The sequence below is a fragment of the Bombus flavifrons genome, chromosome 4 (genome assembly GCF_040668555.2).
Source record: "Bombus flavifrons isolate JBK064 chromosome 4, iyBomFlav1_principal, whole genome shotgun sequence".
Classification (NCBI taxonomy): domain Eukaryota; kingdom Metazoa; phylum Arthropoda; class Insecta; order Hymenoptera; family Apidae; genus Bombus; species Bombus flavifrons.
In genome coordinates, this window is record NC_138445.1 from 4,800,015 (window position 1) to 4,826,172 (window position 26,158).

At 32.1% G+C, this 26,158-nt stretch overlaps 1 protein-coding gene across 10 annotated transcripts; it reads right to left on the minus strand.

Moving 5' to 3' along the window:
- Positions 1 to 294: 294 nt before the first annotated feature.
- On the minus strand, positions 295 to 26,049 carry LOC138178837 (MAGE-like protein 2). Of its 10 annotated transcripts, none has more exons than XM_069111124.1 (10): positions 26,032 to 26,049; positions 25,709 to 25,784; positions 24,657 to 24,821; positions 24,463 to 24,568; positions 17,128 to 17,283; positions 14,343 to 14,443; positions 9,157 to 9,236; positions 6,237 to 6,521; positions 5,163 to 5,273; positions 295 to 1,338 (listed from the first exon to the last, which is right to left on the minus strand). In XM_069111124.1, the coding sequence occupies exons 5-10, from the start codon at positions 17,250 to 17,252 to the stop codon at positions 1,060 to 1,062; spliced, it is 981 nt and encodes a 326-aa protein (XP_068967225.1). In that variant the 5' UTR covers positions 17,253 to 17,283; positions 24,463 to 24,568; positions 24,657 to 24,821; positions 25,709 to 25,784; positions 26,032 to 26,049; the 3' UTR covers positions 295 to 1,059. The 10 variants fall into 10 exon arrangements, with proteins under 10 accessions (XP_068967225.1, XP_068967224.1, XP_068967223.1 ...); XM_069111123.1 differs by having other exon boundaries at positions 24,362 to 24,568; positions 26,032 to 26,048; XM_069111122.1 differs by having other exon boundaries at positions 24,362 to 24,585; positions 26,032 to 26,048.
- Positions 26,050 to 26,158: the final 109 nt, after the last annotated feature.

Genomic DNA, 26,158 nt, shown 5'->3' on the forward strand with positions numbered 1-26,158 from the left:
TAAGTTATTTTAATACATTAATTAGTTGACAAAAAATAAATCGGTACTTGGATAACTTAATGATCATTGACATTTATTTAAGTAATTTATTTGCTTCTTTTTTAATAACAAGGTAATAAATAGAAATGTGATTCATTCTAGAATTGGACATTATTCTATAAATCATATGAGACAATTTATACATAATGTTAATAAATAAACATATTTTGTATGATTATTCATAAAAAAAACTATTGCGTTATGTTCAAATTGTATCGTAAAATAAATGTTTTTAAAAAGACAAAAGTTTAATAGTTAAATCTGTAAATATCTTTTATTTATACACATCAATATATTACATTATTAAAAAGTTTCGTTAATTAGTCAAAAGACACATGGTCAATTTTTTTTAACTTATTTGTCATATTTTATTCGATGTTTATTCGAACATAGATATTCGTTAGTCGTTGAAAAATCAGCATTAATCGACATTTTTCACTATGGTAGCAATATTCCATCGGAACACATATTTGAATTATTTGTGATTCTTTCACGAGATATACGTTGTTCCGTCAAAAACATTAACTTTCACTTATATGTCGATATTTATTTATATTTATTACGTAAAAAGGATATGTTTTTAAAGCTAAACTATTATTTTAATTTTTACGCGCAAATGAGAGTCGCGGCGAGAAAAAGCAAGTGTTGCATCAGTCTCAATGTATACAAAAATATTTATGTTAAAATTCAAAATGCGAACAGGAAGCGTTTCAAGAACTTGGAAAAAGTAACTTGTGTATCTCGTGAAAGTACTAATTTGGACTAAGAACTGGAAGAGCGGAACACGCATTTTGTCATGCGTGTACAGTCCTAAGTCCTATATACATATTATATATATATATATATAAAGAAATTTGAACCGAAAATATACGTTAATGTTCTTTCCGTTTGTAATTTAAAAATTTGTAGTATTTCAGGTTTTCAAATATTTGATTTCAAAATTGTGGTTTTTACAAATGTTTTTCAAATCGAGCTCAGGATGATATTACGAGAAAAGTAAACATCTCTTGAATAAATTTGCTAATTATGATAAGAAGGGGTGAAGTATTGAGTGCCTGGCGGAGCTCGATAACCAGGATAGGTACTGTTTAAAGCATGTTGAGCGAAAAATCCGCTATAGTCCTTGTGCACTCTGCGAGGTCTAACAGCAGGACCTTTCGCTAATTCCATCCTAGCTCTGTTTTCGGCTTCCGTTTGAGCTCTCACCGATGCTGGCGGCCACTTCAAGTCTCCTCTCATGTTTCCGCTTACTGGAGCCTTTGTCGCGGCAGGTTGTGCTTGGTAAACTGGCGCTGGTGCCTGAAATAATATTTCGTTATTTATAAATATCAGGATACAGCTTAGGCCATTAATGCTATAATTTCTAATCTAGGTTATATACGAAGCTACATACGCGGATTACATGATATGCATGATATATTTTTCAAGCTGAGATCAGCATTTAATATAGTCGATAATGATGCTTCTAACTTTTAATGTATCTAAGGTATAATAAATAAACACATTTAAAACGTTTATGCGTGAAAACTGTTTGCACTACCTCTTGTGGACATATCTCTACCAAAGAATGTGAGAGTCTTCTTTTAGATGAGAGCCTTCTCATAAACAATGTTTTCAGTTTCACCATTAGACGCTAGTAGGTAAAGACTGTAGTTAGAATTCACGTATGAATATGTTATGTATAATTGACTATGCGAGTACGGATTCCGCAGATCAACGTTAGCTACTTTCAGAGTTTAACTCTGCGATTGGAGTTAAGTCCCTCATTGCAAAGCAAACTCTGATAGAAAGTTGGGGACGTTTAAATTGTAACGATAAATCTGAGGGGATTATAGGTATTCTAGAATAACGACTTTTTCGCCTGCACCACACCAATTAATAATAAAAGTGCAATCCAAAGTAAATAGTTGCCTCAATGACATAATCTTTTAAAATATTGACTTGTAGATGGGTATCATCACATAATTTTGGAGGATTAATGTCTCGTAATAACATTATCGGTGTACCTATTTTTAAAGTAAATACATGTAAAGGTAAACCTGGTAGATTTATGGCATTAAGGAATTATACTAGGAAGTTAATCACATCTTACTCATTTACAACCATGTCGACAGACAGGTAAAAATGAGCAATTTGACCAGTATCTCCAACTTTTTCAATCTTTAATATATTAGAAAAGGCTATTTAAATGAGTGAAGTATCACAAGAAAATGTCATAAATAATTATAAATACTTTTAATTTTACTATAGAAGTAAACCTAAACCTAACCTCAATTTAGCAAAAACCCCAGATAATTTCGTTATTTTGCGATTCGCCTATCAGGGCTAAATCGGTAAACTTGTCAATGAAAAGTTTTCTCCCGCTCGGCCTTAGCTTTCAAGTTGGATTGGATTAGTGGCAGTCGCCCTGCGACGGCCAACCAGCATTTCACTACTTAATCACTTCAAAGAATAAATTCATTGAATGTCAGTAAGGTGAAACAGTGAAGTACTGGATTAATACTACTGTTAATACAACCCAGTTTTTCTTGTTGAGAAATTTTTTGGATTAGGGTTAGATTTAGTTCGAAAATAAAATTAAAAGTACATACGTACAACTGTTTGTAACACTTTTTTTGTGATATTTTGCTTATTTAGATAGTCCTTCTTAGCATATCAAAGCTTAAAAAGATCAAAGATATTGACCAAATTGCTCACTACTATTATAGGCATATATGTCTATGAAAGCGATTCAAACTGGTCAAGGATCATTCCGTTAATGCTTCCGACCGTTTCATTTTTCGAAGTTAATGTAGCTTATTTTTGGAACCGTATAAGTTGTTTATTTAAGATAAGGTGAATCTCTGGACAAATTAATAAAAAAGATTTCCCCTATAATTTAAAGATTGGAAGAGTTAAAGCATTTACAGATTAATGTCTTTAAAACAAATGTAAATTTTTTTATCAAAAAGCAATTTTGATAATTTTCCCAAGATAATTTACAGGATTACATCAGCGCAGCGTGCAGAAATTAACTCTATCTTGAGAATTTTACGTACAATTAAATAACGTATTTACGATCTAAATAATTTTTCAAAATTGCGGTTGAAAGAGATTTGCGCACATAATTCATGTCTCTTGTACATACAAGATTCGAAATATTTGAAACATTTGTCAGATTTATTAGAACTATTTTTTCGCAAGTGAATTATAACGGAGGAACCGAAGATTGTAAACTTTATAAACGATTCCTCGAAAATCGAGAGAGTAGCACATATTTCAGGATTGAACTCATGCCAGGCGTTCTGTATTATTTCATACTATTTCCGCAAATTATAGCGTTATAACTAGAATGTATCTAATATAAGGAATGTGCGTGAATGAAATACCCAATTTTATTTTATTCTTTTTTCTCTTTCTTTCGTTTCTTTCTTTATTTTATTTTATTTGCTTTCGTTATTCGAAATGAAAAATCTCTATTTCACAATACATACATATATCTAAGTTTTAAATACCCATGCGTATAAATATACCATACATGGTAACAAAATACATGGCAGACAAATTTTAAGATGACTACTTTTCTGATAGATTATTGCACTATACTATAGATGCTACATAACCAACAGTTCGAAGTTGTCCTTGCTATTACATATGCACTCACACTCTAGCTACGAACGACGACGAGACTTTCAAAACATGAACAATATGTACTTGAGAGGATGAATATGAAACGATTCCATGCTGTATTTACTGTGAACTTTAATTAATTAATTCAAACACAGCGGTGCATCAAATTAATCGAACGATAATAAGTCGATTTAACTTGAGATACTAAATTTAAAATAACAATTTCTAAATTTAAATGAAAACCGTGGGTAAAGCAATCTACGCTCAGAAGATAGAAAAATGGTTACATTACTACGCAAGAAGAAAAAGATATTTGTAGAAATACAGCAAATATTATTGGAACATCTGAGACAGGTCATAAGCAGGCATGGTAGTTATAAAATTAGCAAAAAATGGATGCTATTACGATGAACCAAAAAACTACAGCAAAGATGAACCACTGCATCCACCGCTTATCCGAAAAGGATTATTTTCGAACTGCTACTGATTTTTAAAACGAAGTCTACTCTACAAATGATCTGAATATTTTTGTAAGAACCGTTCAGGGTTATCTTCATGATTTCAGCCTCGGAGAAGTTTCGGACGAATCCAATACTCAGTCGTAAAAATCGGAAACTGGGAATTGCTTCTGCTCAGGCACATAAGCACTGGGCAGTATAAGTATGAACAATACACTTGGAAATGGTATTATTTTAGAGTAGAATTTAATAGCTTACAGTTGCGAACTATTGGTTATTCATTATTTATAGTATAGCGCCATAATTCATAAAAAGTTAGACGTCTTAAACTTTCATCCACTACTGTATATATCCTTTATTATCGATATTATTACAATATTTTCTACTACTGGGGGAAGATCTTCTTAAGGCAATTTAAGGTTACCGTTGGTACACTGTAAAGCTGGACGGCTGAGTAGTGTAATCTGATCTGAATTCAATCGTCCATGAAAAAATACAAACTATCCATGAGATAACGACGAAACTTTTTTATTTTTGATGTTTTCAAAATGAAATTGTTGCTAATGTATTTGTGAGATTTTTCTGATTAAAATGAGATCAAACATGGTATAGTTTTAGTTACATTTACAAGTATATTTAATGGACGGAAGAAAATAAGTTAATGTAACTAAATAGACAAATATGCTCCAAATCATTTCGTGTTTGGTCATGTTTTAATCAGAAAAACCTCTCGATCACATTGGTAAAAGTTTTATTCAATAAAGATTGAAAATGAAAAAATTCCGTTGTTGCATCAACATTGTCTAACCGATGTGTTTCTTTTTATTAAGTCGACTTTCGCACCTCTTTCTCTTTCACTCGCGCTGTCTCTTTCTAAGTTCGGCAAAATATCGTATGTGTTACATATAATCCAGTCCTGTACACGATAACTGATCGCCGAGAAGGAGTCTCGATTAATACAATTTTCTGTTTATAATGGAAGTTTAAACGTACAAAATGTACATATATACGAATGTACAAAGAGTTAATTGGAAATATTTTAATTAAAAGTATTACCTGTGAGATTGGAGGCTCCGGGCGAAGTGTGATTGTGGACGGTGGTGCTTCAAAAACGGCAGGAGCGTGAGTTTGTGCCAGTCGTGGCGAATTATAATCTTGAGGATGCTGCTGTAATTAACAACACGATCAGATTAATCTTACAAATTCTATAATCGCGATGCAATAGATTTTTCGAACGTATCGAGTATCCAAAGGAGACACATCTCGTATTATAACAGCCGTTGACTACACGCTTGTTTCCAGAACAGTGGAGGAAGGTATACATAAAACACTCGGAAATTACAGTAAGTTCCTTGTTATCGTACACGTCTTCTGCGAAGCGATCCACCTGTTGAACTTTTCAACTGTACATAGGTGTCGACTTTAAACAAAATTTTATAAATTTATACGTAATTAAGTTGACGAGAGAAATTAATTCTTCTATTTCTAATTTTCTTTAAAAAATATACCACCTCTCATTTCTGTGATTGCTCAACTAGTTTGAATTTTGAATTTAAAATAATATCTAATCATTTATGGAGGTAAAAGCATTTTTCACAAATACCATTATTTCCATAATTTACAATCTTTCTATCTGTATTATCACCTATATTTATTGTTGAAAACGTTGAATATTATGATAACGTATCAATGGAAAATAAACAATTGCCCATTTTAAAGCAGGCGAAATCAGGCAAAATATGCTCGCAAAAAGTAGTAATAAAAATGCTACAAAATGTGTAATCGGATGTAGCTTAAATATTATACCTAGATACTATAAAACAAGTGGAACATAGATCGTATTAATCGAAAATGCATATTATAGTTCTACACAGTTAAAACATTATACGAGAAGAAATAGAATATTTGCAGATTTTTATCACTTGCTTTTATTAAATCCAATAGTCCTTATTTCTGAAAACGAAACTAATTACTAACTGAACTCGTCACTTTCGACTTGCCCTTTCGCTTTCCAACAATAATTTCTTCGATAATTCCTACGACAAAATACAATTCTTCGCTCTTCAAATAATTCCAACGCACTGCTTGCACAATGTAACGGAAGCCGACACCTATGCTTTGACCACTTACCTGAGCACGATGATCTTGTTGCTGTTGCTGATTGTACCAATTCGGCTGTATCGGTTGTTGCGAAATGGGAGAAGTAGCCGGTGGTGTTACCGGTCGCCAACCCTTTGGCGCTGACTGAAGTTGAAAGTGTGACGGTTGTCGCAGTGTTCCACCAGGACTAACGGGCGACGGAGACGATGGAACGGCGCTTCGAGTCGACGAACGAGCGATCGTCGAAGGCGGCTGGGGTGATGAACCTGACGAGGGACTGCTCTGGTACGAGGCGAGATCACCGATTCCACGAGTCTTTCGGAGGGAAAATAAAAGGGAAAACAGAGGCTTTTGTAGGTATCGCCAATCTAGGCATCGAACGGTGAATTTTGCTCGCCCGGCTCTAATCATCCTTTCGAATTGTTTCGAGCGCGTTACTGAGGCATGTTTCTTTGGAGAAATAATCTCGGGATATCCGCCTCGATATCCATGATGGTGTAGTCAACCGCGTCGTCAAATGCATTTACATTTTGTATTAATACTATGTATATGATATGCAGACGTAACGTGTATTACAGTCGTCGGGACACGTGCACGAAGTCGCAAATAAACTGACTACACTGAGATTTCCTATATAAACTTCTTTCACAAAATTTCCCATTTTATAAAACTCTGAATATAATTCTTTATCCAATTCTTTCCAAAGTAAAGTATAACCTAGATTATAAATTTTAACTTATTGATTTATAAAATTAATTATTTGCTAATTTATAAAATAATGTATATCATCGATTTAGAGAAAAAGCTTTGAGAACAGCGACGATATGGATTTCTATATTATGAATTTTTTTAATTCGATTTCATTTTTGTAATTCGATATTTCGAATTACATATTAATGATGCTACTGTAGGATTCTAAAGTATCTAAAACATTACAAGTATCGTTATAGTAACTCAAGTAATACAGAAGATCAAATATGTTGGTAATCCTCAATGAAATCGAACCTTGTAATTATAAGATACAATTATAAGATAAAACAATAAAATTGTAAAATTTTCATCGGAGATTTAACATGTTTCCATTTCCATAATGTATTTCACAGCCAAGTGTTAAAACAATACGTAGCCTTTTTTTTTAACTTGAATAACTGTCGTAAGATTCTTTTTTAAATATCTATATTATGTTTGTAACTAACTCTGCCGAGTCAACCAGCAAATTTGATAATAACACTCAATAATGTTTCCACTCCATTTCCTTATTTTTCATTCCAGTATCTCGTATGGCTTCGTTCTCTTCAGTCTACTGACTCTTGCAACAGCACACAGTAATAAACTTGGAATATATTCTAACCAACTGGCTAAAGACCTGTCATGAGACAAGGAAACGAAATTTCTGTTTCTTGTATCAGTATTTGTATCGTTTTTATCTATTTTGCCGTTTTTGCATTGGTTCTAAAATGGTACTAAAATTGATCTCGTATCGATCTTTTGTTCTGTAATTGAAATATTATAATCCACTAAAAAAATTTGATTATCGTGTCTTTTATTGCTTATTTTTATCATATGGCTGTTTAATGTCTGCAATAAGGATAAAAGTGTTATAGCTTTTTGAAACAACGAACTTTGGCGTATTTAAACTGTAGATTCGAAAATTATATTTTACAAAACGATTGGATAACGAATCATATGTTTTTACGTTACAGGAAAATCTTCCTTGTGCCATCTAAGTGTATTGTGATTGGTTTGCTGTGTCCAAAATTCATACGCAAACGTTTAACATTTATAGGAAATCTCACCTTTAAGCCTCGTCTAAATTAGTCAAGTTACTTGAATTCAAGGCATTTGAGCTGAAGCAATTTATTTTCAAAAGTAATTTCAAATACTTGGTGGAAAATAAGAAGAAGGTATGTAGTTATAATGTCAATTATCAATTATGATTATAAACATAACAGAGAGATATTGTACATTATCATGCATAAGTACATAGTTGGGCCATTCTAAATCATACGTTTAATTAAAGTGTGATCGAGTATAAAGTTGAAAAGAAGTAGATGTTACTTAGCAATTAACTTTTGAACCACTTAAAACATGAAAGTACTGTATATGTTCCAAGCGAAAATAAAATAACAGAAGTAATTCACACGAGTAAAATGTTTCAAATTACTTGAAATGAGGTGTTTTGAATAATGTTTCTTTAACCATAGTAAGTGCACTTTACGTTAAGTGAACGAGAGTTTCACGCTGATGAAGAGATTTCAATTTATTCAAATTTACAGTGGCTACAAAATGTATCTTTTTCTCAAATCCTATATTTCATTCTCACAGTACGAAATTTTTATAGTCGTACTAAAGTGCTATTAACTAGATGACACGAAATTACTATAATTAAATATTACAATTATAAAATATTATATATTTTATTTATTTATTTTTTTAATTAATTAATGCATATACATATAGATGCAATAGATATGTGGCAATAGTTTTCCTAGTCACTACAAGCTGTTTGAATTTAGGTAACTTGATTAATCTGGGCGGAGGTTTACTGTGTAACAGCAAGCACGGAAGAAACAGTTCACATTCGTTAAGAAAAAGAGAGGAGAAACATAAAATGAGGAACCTTTGATGCACGCATAACAGATGCACGGGCAAGCAACGACGATGCGGGTAAAAAAATGAGACAAAAATCACATGTATTTCGGGTAAAGGTGCAGGAGTCTATTGTTTTCCGTTACGATAAATATCTAAGTCATTGCAGTTACAGAATCGTCTTCTAAAGTTGTAGATCGTACAGTACGTACAAAGTTCTAGAACTATGGTTCGGTAGTATCACTAATTTATTCTATAGAAACAAACTAGTCGCTGGTATCTAACACTAGTTGCTCTATTCAGTGTCATTATTAAGCATACGTATAGTTTCGACAAGGTTCTTACAAATGGTGAAATTTACCTTCGCTTGTACGGGTCCTTGCTCCACGAAATCCAAATCCTGATCTTCTGGAGGTGGAGGCCAAGCTACGCGCTTAAGTCCTGCAAATAATTTAAATAACTTTTATTATGATATGAGTTGAAAAATGTATCTGTTATCTTTACCTATTTACATTAATTTATAAAAAATACATGTACATGTGGCGATTTGTTTATATTAATTACACAGTTGTACACTGTGGAATACTTGTAACAAGAAAACAGTGTATTTACATTTAGTTTACAATGTGTGTAACTTATTTGTATTTAGCGTGAAAAGTATCTTTACTAATCGAATGTCCTAAAAAGAAAAGGAGCAAGTAAAAAGTTTATGAAAATTCACTGTCAAATTTCTATTCAGCAAATTGACAAATACTAAACGCTACAGGAAAATCAATTTTCGATTTAGAACTTAAAGGAACGTTTATTAAAATTATTATATTGTTTATTGTTGTTCATATTCACTATATATATTCACTATAATCTGTTAACTATTTCTCAAGATTGGAATTTGTTATGCTCATTTACCAAATATATATATACTTTATATATATAGTTCATAAATGAATATATATGTATATAAATACCGAAATTTACGCTATATATTTATAAAGATCAGTATGTATTATATTTGTATAATAATTAGGTTTGTGTAAATAAGTTTAAATTAATTCTTTATTTGAGTTCGGATAGTAATGACGAAATGCCTGATTCGAAATTGAAATATGTATTATAGAAGGCATTGTGTAATTTTAAGTAACGGGTATATAGATGCATCATATTTACATCTTCAGGAAAAGCTATTGGGAAGTTGACAAAAGCTTATTTGTAATTTATACAAGGTGACTTGACCGAGAAGGCATGTGCACTGATGCATCATGTTGTGTGTTAACTAATTTTAAGCCATGACGTATGCAAATGTTCATGTATTTATAAAATACATGTCAACATCTCCAAAAATTTCATTCTACTTCTCAATATTCTTCAGAAATGTAGATATTTAAAATTTCATTTTACTACCCTGTTATACTAAAATTTCATTATTCTCCAGAAATTTAGATATTTGAAGCAAATAAAATGTACAAGCTTGTATAAGTTTACCCAAGTTTTGTACAAATCATCGTCGTTACTTGTCATCGTATCTCATACTTAACAAGTGTATCGACGCATTTGGCTGGGAACGTTGGATCAAATTTCATTCCCCGTGTTTAATAAAAAAGAAGCGTGGAAAAGAGTCGTTATTACGTCAATAAAACGGATTATTATTCACGTTGCTATACCGCAACGTGGTACTGGCCAAGTTTATATTTACGCGATTATTGCTGAAGAATTTTCACAATTTCGGCCCAGCCTTGCTGTATTTTTAGGTTCTTTGGTTTTGGAGCCTTGAATATTGGATATCAACGCGAGACCATGGATACAAAAATAATTTTGTAGAAATAGAAACGAATTTCTTACTAATTTACTTCGATATAAATCTAAATAATTTAAGACTTCAACAGGTGCTCGGCACGAAAAAAACACATTCAAGTTTCTATTTTGAAATTATTTTGTCAGTATTACTGTATTGGTAGATTGCTTATAAACTCGTTAAATATTTCTCGCGAAATAATTCCTATTGATTAAATGTTTGGATGTATTATTCTGATAATGACACAATCTTCACTGAGATTTTATGAAAGAAAATCAACTATATACTCCTAAACTTATGTTAGTCAAAAATTTGTCTCGTTACTGGTCTTGACAGGTGTTCGCTATCGCATTTCAAATATATAAGATATCTGTTTATTTAATCACACTTGAAGCAACATTGCCCATATTCCATTAGTTCGCAGAATCTTCGACTTTCCACGTAATTTTATGAAACGAATACCGTTGTATACACAGTTTTAATACAGTTTCACAAAACACGCAATTGTTAATAACAAACGCCAATTCTTTTCCTAAAAAAAAATAATCTGGAGTATAATTACTTATATGCATGTAATATATTATAAAATGTTATATTATAAAACGTAATTTCCTCGTATTCAATAGACACTCCACAAGTCACAGTTTACAACACGGTAAATTCTTGGCACAATAAAATCATGAAAATTACATGACACATACGAAACAGTATTACAAATCATACACACACGTCAGGTATACACACGTCAAACTTTCACTGGCAGCCGGCAATTTGAAATATTCTCCGTAAAACGTACCGTTGTTTCACACGTCTTTCTACAAAAAAGTTCACTCAGCTACAGGGAAGAAGTAGTAGAAGAAGAAGAAGGATACGACTTTGCCAAAACGGATACTCGCCAACAACTGACGCTACCTCCAAGTCACCTGTACCTTTCATTATTGTAGATCGTTTTAGTCACCGATTTTAGAGGATTTTTGGTAACTGGCCAGTAAGTGGGGGATTGATATTAACACGAATGAGAAGATGTTACGAATTCCAGAAGGATCACTGTTCAACAAATGACTCTTGCTTTTTTATTAACTTATTTTAATTAGAGACAAGATGGACATAGATAGAGATAGCTGCCCAAGTTAGCTTTGAGGATTTTAACATTTTATACAACGATTTAAATGGCAGCCAAGATTATCAGTAGCAAAGGAACTCTGACTTTTTTCACAGGTAAAAATAATTATAGCTTTATCAATACATTTTTGCAATAATTTCTAGATGTAATAATTTCCTACATAAATTGTTTTCGATGGTTCATGTACTTATTTTTCACAAAACAAGTATAATATAATGCATGTTTCTATAATCCTACAAAGGAAGAATGAACAATTATAATTACAAGCAATAGAAACTGTAGAAAATAACCGAATTGTAGGTAATAATGACACGATTGTCTAATTACCAAAAAGCTACCAAATCAGCAAATTTCAAGCAACAAGATGATTATCTGCGGCTTGTGAAAAAAGCAGGTGACAAGGCCATCAGAGGAAAAGAAGACCAATATTTGTAATCATACTTACTATCACTGCTTATGAAACAGACTGTTTTTAATCAATGACGAACAACAAAAGCAAAGAGGCCAAAGATCACCAAGCAAGGATAACAAGCAGAACTTAACACTTAACTGCTATGATAAAATGGAAATGTATTAACTCTTTAGTGAAATTGTAACATATATCAATAAGGAATTAAAATTATAAAACTACGCTTTAAACTACAATATATACATCTGTGTATGTATTATATAATTGGAGATTACTAAGATATTTGATTATTTGAGAAAAATAGTAGTATAAGCCAACTCACAATTTTTTTGTATGAAATAATATTCTTATTTATTATATTATAAGAAACTCACAAATTCATTATTCAACACTCATATTTCCAAAACATAAAAATATGTCATAGCAGAAAGTAAAAGTATAACGTAATCGACTATGAAACTGAAAGCGTAACACTTTTAAGAATTGAAATACGTGTGATTAAATTCAAATTCTCAAAATTTTGAATTACATAAGTACATCATTGTGATTTCCAGTCCGCCATGTAATGTCATGTATTACTTGAAATTATATTTATGACAATATTCATAATAAGATGCTTCTAGGTTTCTAGAATACTTGAGAATCTGTTAATAGCAGTTAAGGATTAAGAAAGGACTGATCAAAGTTTTGTCATGCAAGTGACATTGTTAGTGTTCACCTCTCCGTAGATACGTTAAACTGGCTGAAAGTGATGTTAGTCTCCCTGGTTCATGATTAGCAGTTGCAGCATAAGATTCGCTTCTTGTTAGTCTTCTTCATTTGGGTTAATGCGCGACTTGATGCTTCGGTGGCTGAAATCTTTCGATTAATTCCCTTTATACAATGCATATGTTATTTTTTCTATGTACATTGGTCAGAAGTCGTTTCTTAGGAATGAATTATACTAAATTACATTACATGTATGTATGTATGTAAACGTATAGACTGATACATTGAGAAAGCACATACAATTGTATGATTGTTAATTATTATGGTATCAGTTGACAAAATATTCAAGTTTGTATTTCGAACCCACCCTGTCAAAGAAATATCTATTTGCATGTGCAGTTTGACATTTAGCCAGATACTTGAAACGAGGAGAATGACACTTCTATTTTATGTTGAACATAAAATCGTTCGTTACAGTGATGTGCAAATTCTGAGAAACTAATCGACGAATTTACAAAGTGATTAATGACTATTTGCATTCTATTGAAAAATACTTGGGGAACTGAGTTTCTAATATACTGTACGCTTATAATTGTAACTATAAGCGATAACTATAAACGATATTTTTAACAATTTGAAATCGTCTGTAAAATAAATTTAATATACAGAATGTCTCCGAAATCATAGTACAAGCAGTGGGATGGTGATTCTGCACGCAAAAATAAGTCGAAAAAGAAGAATGGAGGCGAATATAATGAGGCTTCGTTTTCGAGAGAAATTAGTTTGGAGATCCGTCAGCTGCCCCGTGTGGTAATTGTAAGTTTCGAGTTATCCGACTTTTCTTTCTGCTCGTATCGATGATAACTTAGTCAGACGGGCAGAGCTATGCATGGAGCGGTTGACGTTTTAAACACTTGTTACGTTAATAAAACGATTTTTAAAGAGTAATATCCTTATCCTTATTTATAAAATCATTTCCAGTACGGACGCTGTGAAAATAAGATAATAGTAATGATAAGAAGCAAATTGTGATATTATTCATGTTTATAGATATCAACAGGAACGGAAAGACCTCAAAACTTACAATTGGTACACGGACGCCTGACGTATCTTCAAACTTATTTTTCTCAAAAACGAAGCCTTAAACGAAAAAATCCTTCTTTTCTGACTTATTTTTGAAAGTGGAATCATCACCCGACTGCTTGTACCATGATTTCGGAGACACCTTGTATAAGTTACTTTATAACCTACTCTAACTTCGTCTCGAGAAAGTTCAATGTACTAAAAAATGGCAAATAACAGACGTTTTTCTAGAGTTAGACGTAATAGAGGACGTTCTATACGAGATCATTTACATTTTACATGATCACGTGAGGTCATTTACCAGACTATGTACAATATACATACACGTACATATTATCTGTCCTATTCCAGAGATAACGTTACATTGAAAAGACGCTGATTTAGTAGCAAGAAACGACTTCTTGGAAGGAACTAGGATAATCTTTATTTACTTACTGGGTTGACCACCTCGTTGCCTTGCTTCTTCCTCTTCAAGCATTCGTAGGACCGCACTGTTTTGTAAATTCGCTGGTTTGGCGAGTTGATTGAAATCGATCCTGAAAAATTTATTAAAGTACATATTTATTATTTAAATTATCCACCAATAAATATCAGGTAAACTTTCTATTTATATTACATAGTAAAAATAACTTTAACAAGCGAAGTACAAATGGAACTGCCACAGCTCTTTATATCTGAATAAGTGGAACATTGTATGCTCAAATTAGTAAGTTCATCTTTATTATTTACTATCACAATTTGTGGATTCAATATTTAGTAAAAGTATATTTATTTTGAACTGTCCTATATAACGTTATCTAAGAAGGATGTTGTTATTAAATTAATAAGAATATGTATATAAATTCATCATACAGATAAAAGTGTAAAGAATCTAACACAATCTCTATTGATAACCTTTATTTTATTTTTTAATCTTCATTTGTCCCCCATTTTCGCAACTTAATGTGTTCCTCGTGTATCAGATTGACAGAATGTGAATGAAACGAGAAGATAAATAATTAATTTTGCTTTTTGTCGTTCACACGCACTTACACTAATTCTCCTTCAGAGGTATCAGATTTCATTCGCAGGTCAAAGGTACCGAAAGATTGTTCTATAAATGACGGAATAGTATAATCTTCTACCGGAAAAGTATGTCGAATTGACAAGAGAGATGGGTCAGAGTTAAGTTAAGTTTAAATTTTCACCTGAAACCTTGACTAACGGCTGTACGATAAAATATAATATCCTCGATACTGAACATACATTATTGTCATACCTTCCCTTATTTGCGCTTTTGGCAAGCCTTGAATCTTTTCTTTATATTTTAATCTTCTTTCTAAAAATACTCAACTCTTCCTAAGTGAACGTACTTATAACGCAGTACCCTTAAAGTATAAATTAGGACTTTTACGTTCGGCGTATTTTTTAATGAGTAAAGCCTTTAAGCAAATTCGAAAAAATTCCAAACGTTCCAAACGTCTCCAAACGTTCTAAATTAAGATTATTATAAAATTTTTAATGAACAATCATCCGTTTCGATACATTCAATACAATTACGTAGTGCAAAGTAAAACACACGAAGTGTAGTGATAGTTATGTAGCGAAAAGATTCACATTTACGTATTAAAGATTAAAAGAAACAAGCACACGATACAGTCGAAGAAAAGAATCGAGATTAACCTTATGATATCTGTAATTTTTTCTCACAGTTAATTCGACCAATTCCTTCAAACCGAACCAAACTTATCCTTCCTATTTGTTTCGACACAATTATATGACAAAGAATAGACGCAGCTGGAATCACCTGCTTTGGGCGAGCATGTTGATCACAAGGAAAGGGTTGACGATACAGAAGACAAGTCGTAAGTCGCACGAGAAAACCGGTGGTGTACCATGCACACCGAGGCCACCAAACGCGAAACTAAGTCAAGTACGACAGCGTTCGCGAACTTTGCGCAACGGCTATAGGATTCGAGAGGGGTTTATTTCTAACTCGTGTGATTCGGTCTTCTGAAAATAACGGTCGACTCGCCAATGACGGCGAGAAGGCTGATTCATCGACTTGCAACCGGTCAGCAGCCACACGTTGACGGGAGGATCGATATGAATCCGTCAAACGACACACGTGGACCAGGTGCAGTCTATCTTGATCGACACAAGGTGGTCGCGGTGCCAATGAATCCTCTGTCTTCTCATCTTCTCAACGTGTTTAACTATTCATCTTTCGAGACACTTCCGGATTCTGACGTGCGCCACGAAGTCGCCAATATTAATTAGAATCGGTTGGTTAAATGTTAAATGCACAAATTGTTGGCTGGTTTTTTATGTAATACAGATTGACGTTTCGATTAATCAGTTTTTATATATTGTTCATTATTTATTCGTTATAATTACTTTGCTAAATTACTTTGCTAGTTTAAACTATGGGAATATTTTAAACTTGAACAAATTCTTGGAATTCTAGAAATTCTACAGATTGCATAAATCGAAACAAAAATTTCGACGAAAATAATGTGCCGAAGAAGAAGAAATTAAATAAAAATGATAACGACATATTGTGCACATATTATGAAAAGTTGTAAAGATAAAGAAAGGATGAACTAATTATAGATTTTTATCGAGGTAACGTGTGATTTTCTATTTCAGCGATCTAAGTGACTCGGTGAGGGAAGAATTATTTTTGTCGATATTGTTCAACGCGTTTCTTTCCATTACTGCATGCTTATAGCATTGTGAATTAGCAGTACAATTATTTTTTAGTATTTGGAGAATTTACAACGAATGAAATAAAGTTCTTACTCGTAAAATAGCTCGGAAAATATGTAAAATGTGCCATGAAAACGGAAGTATCTACAATTTCGTATTACATAATATTTAGTTAAAACGAATTATATATTATAAGTAAGATAATTAAATAAATTGTGTACTACTTTATAAGTGTATTATGTAGTGTGTGAGAAAATATTCTATTGAAGTGTATGGTTGTATAGTTGTTTCTGAGAAATGTATATTATAGATTATACATATTGAAATTGAAATTGGATTGCTTTTTCTCTCTATTAATAGCTATATAACCAAAACCACGTAAATTACTTTTTGGCATGTGTAACGTAGAACAGAGAACAGAAGATATTTTCAAAAGTTACACTGCATATCGGATTTCGACACAAATGATAAGTGGTGGCACAATTTTGTATTGTTAAACTTATCAACTTTGAATACAGAAAAATCGACTTACCCAACTGCACCATTAGCTAGAACTTGAGTTTGCCTATCCAAAGTTTCCTGTATTGCTTGAGGTGAATACAAATTGATAGGAGAGTTGAATTGTTTGTTCACGAACATTGCCCTCTGCGCAGACATGCTTGTGCTTTTGCGCAATCACCTTTTAATTCTGAAAAATAACAAAAAGACAAAAGTTACGTAAAAAGTTATATAAAACTCTAAAATGTGAAGAGGAAGTAGATATTTATATCTACTGTTATCGTTATTTGATCTATGAATCTGTAAGTATTTTCATTTGATTATGAATTTTGCTAATAAGAAATAACACACGTGTGACAATTTTATAGATTTTCTATAGTTGATATAATATTAAATATTTAAGTTTTAACAATTTTGTGTGCCTCGAAAATATTTTAAACATTTGTAATGTTGTATTATATGTATATAGACTACAGAGTGTATATATATATATATATATGCACATATATATAGAGAGAGCATACCATGTATCTATATATGTATAGTCAGTCACAAAAATATTCCTACACTCTAAAACAGAATAACTTTTTAAAAATAGGACCAAACTGCTTGAAATTTTTGGAGAGGTTACAGAAATTAGTTCACTAGATGATGTGTAAAAGAAATGTTGAGGAAATTGAAATTGGTAGGAATAACAATGAAGACAGTAAAGGTCTCCTTATACAAATGTTGTAATAAAAATTTAAACAACACATTTTGAACATTTATATCAGTCATATACATGCTGAAAATTTTATCGAAATCAGTTAACACTGGTATAAGCTGCGAACGGTTAAAAATGGTAAAAATCGCAGTTTTTCGGAACTTTCAGCTTATTACTGTCATAAATTTAGCTTGTTTTTGCATCGACCAATTTCGATACAATTCTCAACATGAATATAACTAACATAAATTTACAAAATGTACTTTTGAAATTTTCACTATAGATTCGAAAAAAAGTTATACAAGGCGACCTTTTCTACTTTCGTCGCCATTCTTCCAATTTCAATATTCTCAACATTTCTTTTACACATCATCTAGTGAACTAATTTTTCTAGCCTCTCAAAAAAACTCAAATCGTTTAGTTTAATATTAAAAAAAGTTCTTCTGTTATAAAGGGTGTACCAATACTTTGTAACTTACCGTATGTACATAAAAGTGAAAATATTTATATAATATATATATATTCTGTAAAGGGTTCTATATCGGTAAACATATCCGTATCAAATTTGACATGAACAATATACATATCCGGTAATTATTAGTACCTCATCCACCTCACCGATTTCAATGACTTTTAGATATGTTGCGGAAATCAACATTTTGAACAACTTTTGTCTATACATATAACCGCCGCTCGGCCTTAGTTTCCGAAATATTCACAAAAAATTGTCGGTATCACTATATATACCACAGCATATGCGTTAGCATTGGTTGACGGCCGCTTCACAGCAACTGATACCTGACCAAAACCTATATACAAAAGCTATAAACAAAGGATAAGAATTAGATTTAGGTTGGGCGTTATATTATTCGGCCGTCATGAAGCAGCATTATTAAGCGCGTACGCTGTCACGGACGAACAATTGAAGATTTTTTGTAGACAAAAATATAAATGCAAAAATGCAAACATATTGCTTTTTATCGTATATATAATGTGCTACATGGCAATGGGAACATTATAATACAGATTTTAAGAGCAACTTCCATTAGTAAATAATTGGATGTAAATAAAGATTGTAAATAAAGGTGATGCCACTGGTATGTTTAACATCGCCTCTGTATGAAACGATATAAGTTAAACAATAGACATGCTAGAACACATGGACACTAAATATCACCAATTTTATAATTAATACAATAATATTTATATTACATTTATATTATATTAATTTATATTGTAATAATTATTTTTCAGTTCTTACGCGGAACATTATAAAATATACTTTTATAATAAAAATAAAAAGATCTTGAAAAAATATATTTTTTTGTATACAAGTTATTTAGGGACAAATAGGATTCAGTATGTGCAAATTTAAATGAATGATACATTCATTTTTCTTTACAACTAAAAAGTAGAACATACAGGCTTTTTTACACATTCTTCTGCTGATGAATTTTGATTACATTAGTGCAAAGAAGAAGAAAATTTTTAATTTGAATTATTTTACACAAGATCCTACAATAGTCAAAACAAATTAAATTTTGAAAATAATCTTTAGTCAGAGGAGCTTCTTCTCGCATCTAAAAAATCTGATGTTTGGCACCTACAGTATTGTCTACAAAAAGTCGCCTATAGGTAAATTCCACTATAGTGGTACCGTCAGTTCTTTGCGAATATCTCTGAAAGTAAGCTCGACCGCAGGTTACATGTATAAGGAAAAGATGTTCAGAATCATGCCTCTGGCAATATATTAAAAAATCATCGAAATTGGTGTTGTGGATGAAATGTTAATATTATTGAATATTCTTCGGTAGCCTAGAAAAGATGTTGGAAATGAATGAGTAAAGTGAGTGTTAAACAAGTGAGAATTTGAAGGAAAATATAAATATTAAAAAAATAATTTTACGAAGATTTAACTTCTCAAAGAGAGATTCAACTGTACAACCCCAAAGTTCAAAATATTTATCCTCTCAAAGGTCCGAGCGACGCATAGTTGCTCAGTTTAACACACAGCTAGGAAAATATATTTATTGGAAAGAAAATAATAAAAGAAAGGAGAATAAGATACTCGTAAAATATATCATAGCCGTTTCTTGTAATATTTAGGCCATATTTAATCAGTTTGAATATATTCCAAAGAATTAATATTTGACGTAGTATTGTAAGAATAATTACAAATTATTCTTAATCAAATTATTATTAATTTGTAATTATTCTTTAATCTGTGCTACAATTATTCGTTTACCTATTTCAATCTGCTTTGTTAAAAGTACAGAAATATAAAACAAAGCCCGTTTCTTTGAATAACGCTACACGACTTGTAAAATGCGCAAATATTGACCTTCATAAAGAAATGTGCACGTAACTATTTGTAAGTAAAAATAGGCATAATTAACATCTATGATATGGCTACTAGTCATGCTATCCATTTACCTTAAAATTGTCGCTCGAACGATATTCACGAATCTGCGTATTACAGTATCCTTCGTAAATTGCTTACATATGTGGGTCAAATTAGGCAGAATGAGCGGGGCATTTGTATAATTATCGTTTGGCAAACCAACACGGGATTTCGATTAAATCATTCTGTTAATCGAACATTAATTTAACATCTGTGGCTAATTTAGTAAATTCAACGAGTCTCTCGCGCAGTTTGCCGTTGTTAGCCGAAATTATGTCAGTAATTAATTACGTGCCTACTGATCTCGATTTAACGATACATTACCCTGGATTGGCACGCGAATAATTAGAAGAATGAAATCGAATAGACCATAGATCTCGTAACGTAAATATCAGTAGCCAACGATGATTCATCGTCGAACTGAACGCATATTGTAACCAAGTATTATACAAACAACTTCGCAACAAAGTAGGTCACGAATCATCGCCGCAGCACGATGATTCGGGATCGTTCGCTGAGTGTTTGGATATTCGATATCCAAACCAGAGGTGATCGTTGTTGGAAAATTCATGCCAAGAAATATACAGGGGTGTATCGTCATCGTGCGGAAAGAGAGACAGTCAGAACCGCGAAATCTGAGCAAGTGGTAGTCATTGGACATCTTCGTCTTCTGACTCGCTATGTTATAGCACTGATTTCCTCCGCAATTCGCCACGTATACTTCGAGTTCACTGGCATATGTATATAACTTTTAGAAATAGAAACGTCTTGTTTACCGTGTACACAACCACTTGTGAGGGATGTAATAGCTTCTACCCTGATTCGTGGTTAAATCTAAAAAAAGAAGGCAAAGAACGTGTATAATTTATAATATGTTTATAATAGTTATTTTGTTATAGCAGAAACAGCAACAAAAAATAAAAAAAGGATACAATAAGTATAAAATGTATTGGTATAATTGATAGTTATAATAATATCTTTAAAATTCGTTACTTTTTCACAATGTTTAATATATATTCACACATATATTTTACATATATTTGTGATTCCTCGATAACAGCATTGTACAATATCCATTTTAATTTTTACATTTAAATATCCATTAAATTTGCGATAATTTGAAATAGAAATATTTAATGGCGGAGGAATTATTTTCAAATCTTACTTATATACTGGCTCCGTCTTTAATGGAAAAATTACTTGAAAAAAATGAAAGACAAAAGATAGATTTAAATTAAAATGAAAAATTATTTTGCCCTTTGTATTGCATTCATTCTAGAAGTTGAAGTATTGGATTGCCCTTACGATTAAAGTAAAATTTATCATCCTACAAAAATTTTCATATTTTTAGTTATTGTACATGTGTATAATTTCTCATTTATAAAACCTCTCAAATGCAATAATTATTTTGGAAACTGTAAGTTGTGTTATCACAATCTAATATGATAACACACGATAAGTGGAATACGAATGAAGAATCAATAACTAGTGTAACTAATAATGAAAATGAAAAGAACAGGTTTGAAATGTATTATACAATACAATACACATACGTACGCATGCATGCATGCACGCATACACATAAAATAACGAAAAAACCCGATTACATAATCAAAAGATTATGAGTTTGATCGAATTGCTACCCCAATAAATAATAAAAAAATATTAATCTACTTCCAAATGTCTTTAATATATTTTTTATTAAAGAAGAAAGAAAAGAATATAATTTGTGCATCCAAATTATACAAAAAGGAATAGAACATAATTTAAACCACCTGTTTTAGGATAAAATCTTGGACGGTTCGATCTAACATTTAGAAATGAAATGAATAGGTAAATTTCACTAATACATAAAAACCGATGATTCGAATCTGTCAGAATGGAAGGACCTCGTATTCTATTAGTTGAATCTTCATGTCAGTTTGGAACTCGGTTATACCTATATCGTCGCTAATGACCGGAAACTCGGACGAAAACAGCGAAGAATTAAAAAACGAAGAGCAAAGAGCAAAATAAACACGAGCAAAGCTCACGTTTATCTTACGAAAGTTTCAAATTCTCTTTGACGCGTCACTAGTGAGCAGCCACCGGTAGTCTACCGTAGTTATTTTTGCTACGAAATTCCTCCGAATATATCTGCATCGTCCGCAAAATCTCTACATCTCCCTCTTTCCACTTCGTGACCCGGAGCATCCAATGGTACTTCTTGTATTAGATTACAGCGGAATTGGGGATTCGATAGCCGCTACCGGATACCGGAAAGCCGGCCAAGCCTTTCGAAAGATTCGGCGACAATTAGTCTCGGAAATCTGTAACGAACGCTGTTTTTCGAGACACGTACAATCCACACTACGTTCCCTTTACATAACTGATATCTATTCCAAGCTCGTTCGTTGGTATTTAGACGATGCTTGTATTGCAGCCTGCTGGTGAAGATTCGATTTCGATCGTCACGTCGCGTCGGGCAGTAACAAATCGTGCCAGTTTTCCAAAAAACCTTGCAGATACATAGTTTCACGTCTAAAAATCAAACGATCGTGTATTTTTTTATATATATATGTGTATAAGTATATAGATACTTCCCAGTATCTTACGTAGCCTGGCAATGTGACCAAAAATGTTCGAAACAAACTGGAACTTTGCCCTTGTTTTCTAAACAACCGTGTGACTTGTGTAGTTACTTATATGTTCGTGTCATCTATTTTAGCGCTAACTGTAAAATAATGTCCTGCCTGTAAAAACTTTTGGCTACGTTTTCATGTTGCAACGAACTTTTTCAAATCTCAAACAGTATTCTTCAAAATTCGAAACAATGAAATTGACAAACACTGAAATTTCATTTTCAAACGAAATACATACTTGAACTCTGATTCTTTTGTTTAGACTTTAAACGAATGAAAGTAATAGCAATGTAATGATTATGTCTCTTAGAAGAAATTGCGAGTAAGTACATATCGTAAATAAAGTACATACGTGAATTCTGGTTGTTTTATTTAGAGTTCGGGAGAACGAAAGCGATAGCAATGAAAAGGTTATGTTTCCTAGAGGCAATTGTAAGTAGGTACATGTTTCGAGATTTAATATTGATAAGGGAGAAGACAAAACGTTTCTCGGTTCTGAGTCTACCGTCTAATACGGATAACATCGCTAATGTCGTAGTCGATAATAATCATTTGGAACGAATGTTGCCAACGACCGCTTGAAAAATCAATTACTAGATACACAATTGTTGATGTATACAATATATTCGATCGATTTCGTAATCACATGTTATCGACGTCGACTACTGACGATTTTTCCTTTTATAGCAAATGTGAAGCTCTGTTAAGGTACACGGCATTCTTAAGGAAATAAAGCACAAGGAAGCAAAACAAATTTTTGTTCATTCGCCATGTAGTATAGAGAAAAAGATAGCAAAACGTAGATAAGTTAATGGCGCAAGCGGAATATGTTTCTTATCGTTTCACGTTTCAAGCAAATATTTGAATATTCCTTAAATTGTACGATAAACGATTCGTCCGATAATAAAATAAACGGGAGTTTTCTGCTGTTTTTATGATAAACGTGAAAAGTTATTACGAAAAATAAAATAAATAAAATAGAATACTTTATTCTTTCAGTGAAACAGATAAAATATACGATATAATTTTATCCTAGTACGAATATCGTTTGTAGTTTATACGCTCCTCAATGTCAGATAATATTGCTTAGCGTAAAATATGCGGACACGTGAACTCTCATTCGTTCCCGTCATCACCGAAAATTTTCAGATAGTAACACATATCATACGTTATTTTGTAAGTTGTAAATTGTAATAAACCTTGACGCGTATGTGTTATGACAAGTCGTTACGTCGAAACGCGATAAACTTCAAACCTATACCACGTGTATTTCTTTCTCTATAAAATACTACGTACTATTATTAAAAAATTGATTGAAATCAAAACTGAAGAAAAAATTAATCAAAATTAAAAACTCCTCGGTTTTCTATACTGCTTCAACACGATCCGTTCGTAGGTACGTATTTCGATTTTTCGAAGAATCCAAAACAAAACTTTTGTTTCTCTGTTTCGCTCGTGAAATAAATCATCCCCTGGGTCACGAAATTTCTGAGTTTACAGGACGAAAATGCGAAGCGTGACAATCACAGCAACGAGCACCTACCTTCGCGTTCGAACGCAAGGCACGCGGGTTTCTTGGGTGGCGAAACACACTGGACTCGGAAAAGCGAAAGCATCAGAGAACCAGCGAGAACCACCCCCTACCTCTCGGAAGAGCCGTCGAATCGTTCTCCTTTCCTCTTTTGACTTGTTAGTTATTTTCGACCCCCGTTCTCCACCAATCTCTTAACATTCAACACCGACAACGCTCCTGGCAAACATAGGAAACTGTTTTGCGTTTCCTGAAATTCTCTTTTTTCGAAATTGTTGACCATTCTCCAACAGACTTTGTTACTTACTGTTGCAATCAAACGCATGGATAAGGACGATCTTCTTTTGAAATGGTGCACGTGTATCTCCTGATAATATTTTCTTCATGTAATTTGTTTAATAATATTCGGTTATATATGATTTGTTTCTTGTTCCTTTTAGTGAACGGGCATGTAAAAATTGATATCTTCTGCCTGAAATATACCATATGAAATACAGACGTATGCTTACAATAGAAATTTCATATTTATATCACAGAGAAAACGGAAGTTTATTTTTAGATATCTACACACTTCCTCGCTGGTATTTTTAGGAAAGCTCTGTAAAGTATAGCGGATAAGAGATTTTTTGCGTACTTGTAAAAAATTCGTGAAAATCTTAGCTTTTCTGACGAAAAATATCTCGATTAGATTATAACTAAAATAATTATAAAATTTAACTCTATACTCTAGAATTAAATTATAAAATTACTTCAGAGATCACATTCTATGATTAGTATCGATTGGTATGCAACTTTGCAATGTTTTAGTTAATTGTATTTAATTTTACAAGATATCATATGAATACAAAACTCGAAATTTTCTATTTGACAACACCAATGCAATACTATAAAAAATAATTAATTTATTTTTTATGAAATTTCCTTTTTCTAAAGAATCTAAAAATTTTATAAGAGAACAACAATTTAACTATTTATATGATCTTACAGGTATACTGATGTAATATCTTGCTTGAGAAGTATCAAGTAATTCCTCAAGTAAATTATTAATAAATAAGTAAAATTTCGGTATGTTTCAAATATTTAAACAATTTTGCAAACAATTTTACAGAAAAATTTGTAAATATGTGTAAAATATAATATCTAAATGTTTACATTATGTACGACATTTAATTTTTTACCAAGAGAGTCAGATAACTAAATATCCATAACTAAAATGCAATAATACTGTTATATGCGTTAAAAGCGGTAACACAGAAATTGCGTCACACTTAATGTATAACAACGATAATTTTCCATGTTAAAAGCGTTTCATTCTATTATTCGCAATAATGTGAAGAAGAAAAAAAGAATCAAACGTACCTGTTGTTACACATACCTCTGAACGGTCGATACTTCACCAAGCTTGTCTGAATAAAGTCGATTACAAAGCCCGTTTCTTCGGTCAGTATTACGACGTAATAAGAATTACTAAATATGTTTATCCTTCTCTTCATCATCGCAATCAATAACAACGAATAAACTGTTACAATTATCAACAGTCCGATACAAAAAAAGGAACATGGAATAATTTCCTATAGACTTATATACAAAGGAATTCGAATATGCCACAGTGTGATAGCGAATGAAAGATCATTTCCCGCCGTTGGGAAGAATGGAAAATCAATAATAGTTACCGGCCTTACCGACTTTGCGATGATGAAGACCCTGAACGGTACAGCTTCTCTTTCATACTTAACCATCTTTCTCTTTCAGGCGCGTAGAAAGTTCACGACTACATTCTCCATGTTGCTAAACTACAGCGCCGCACGT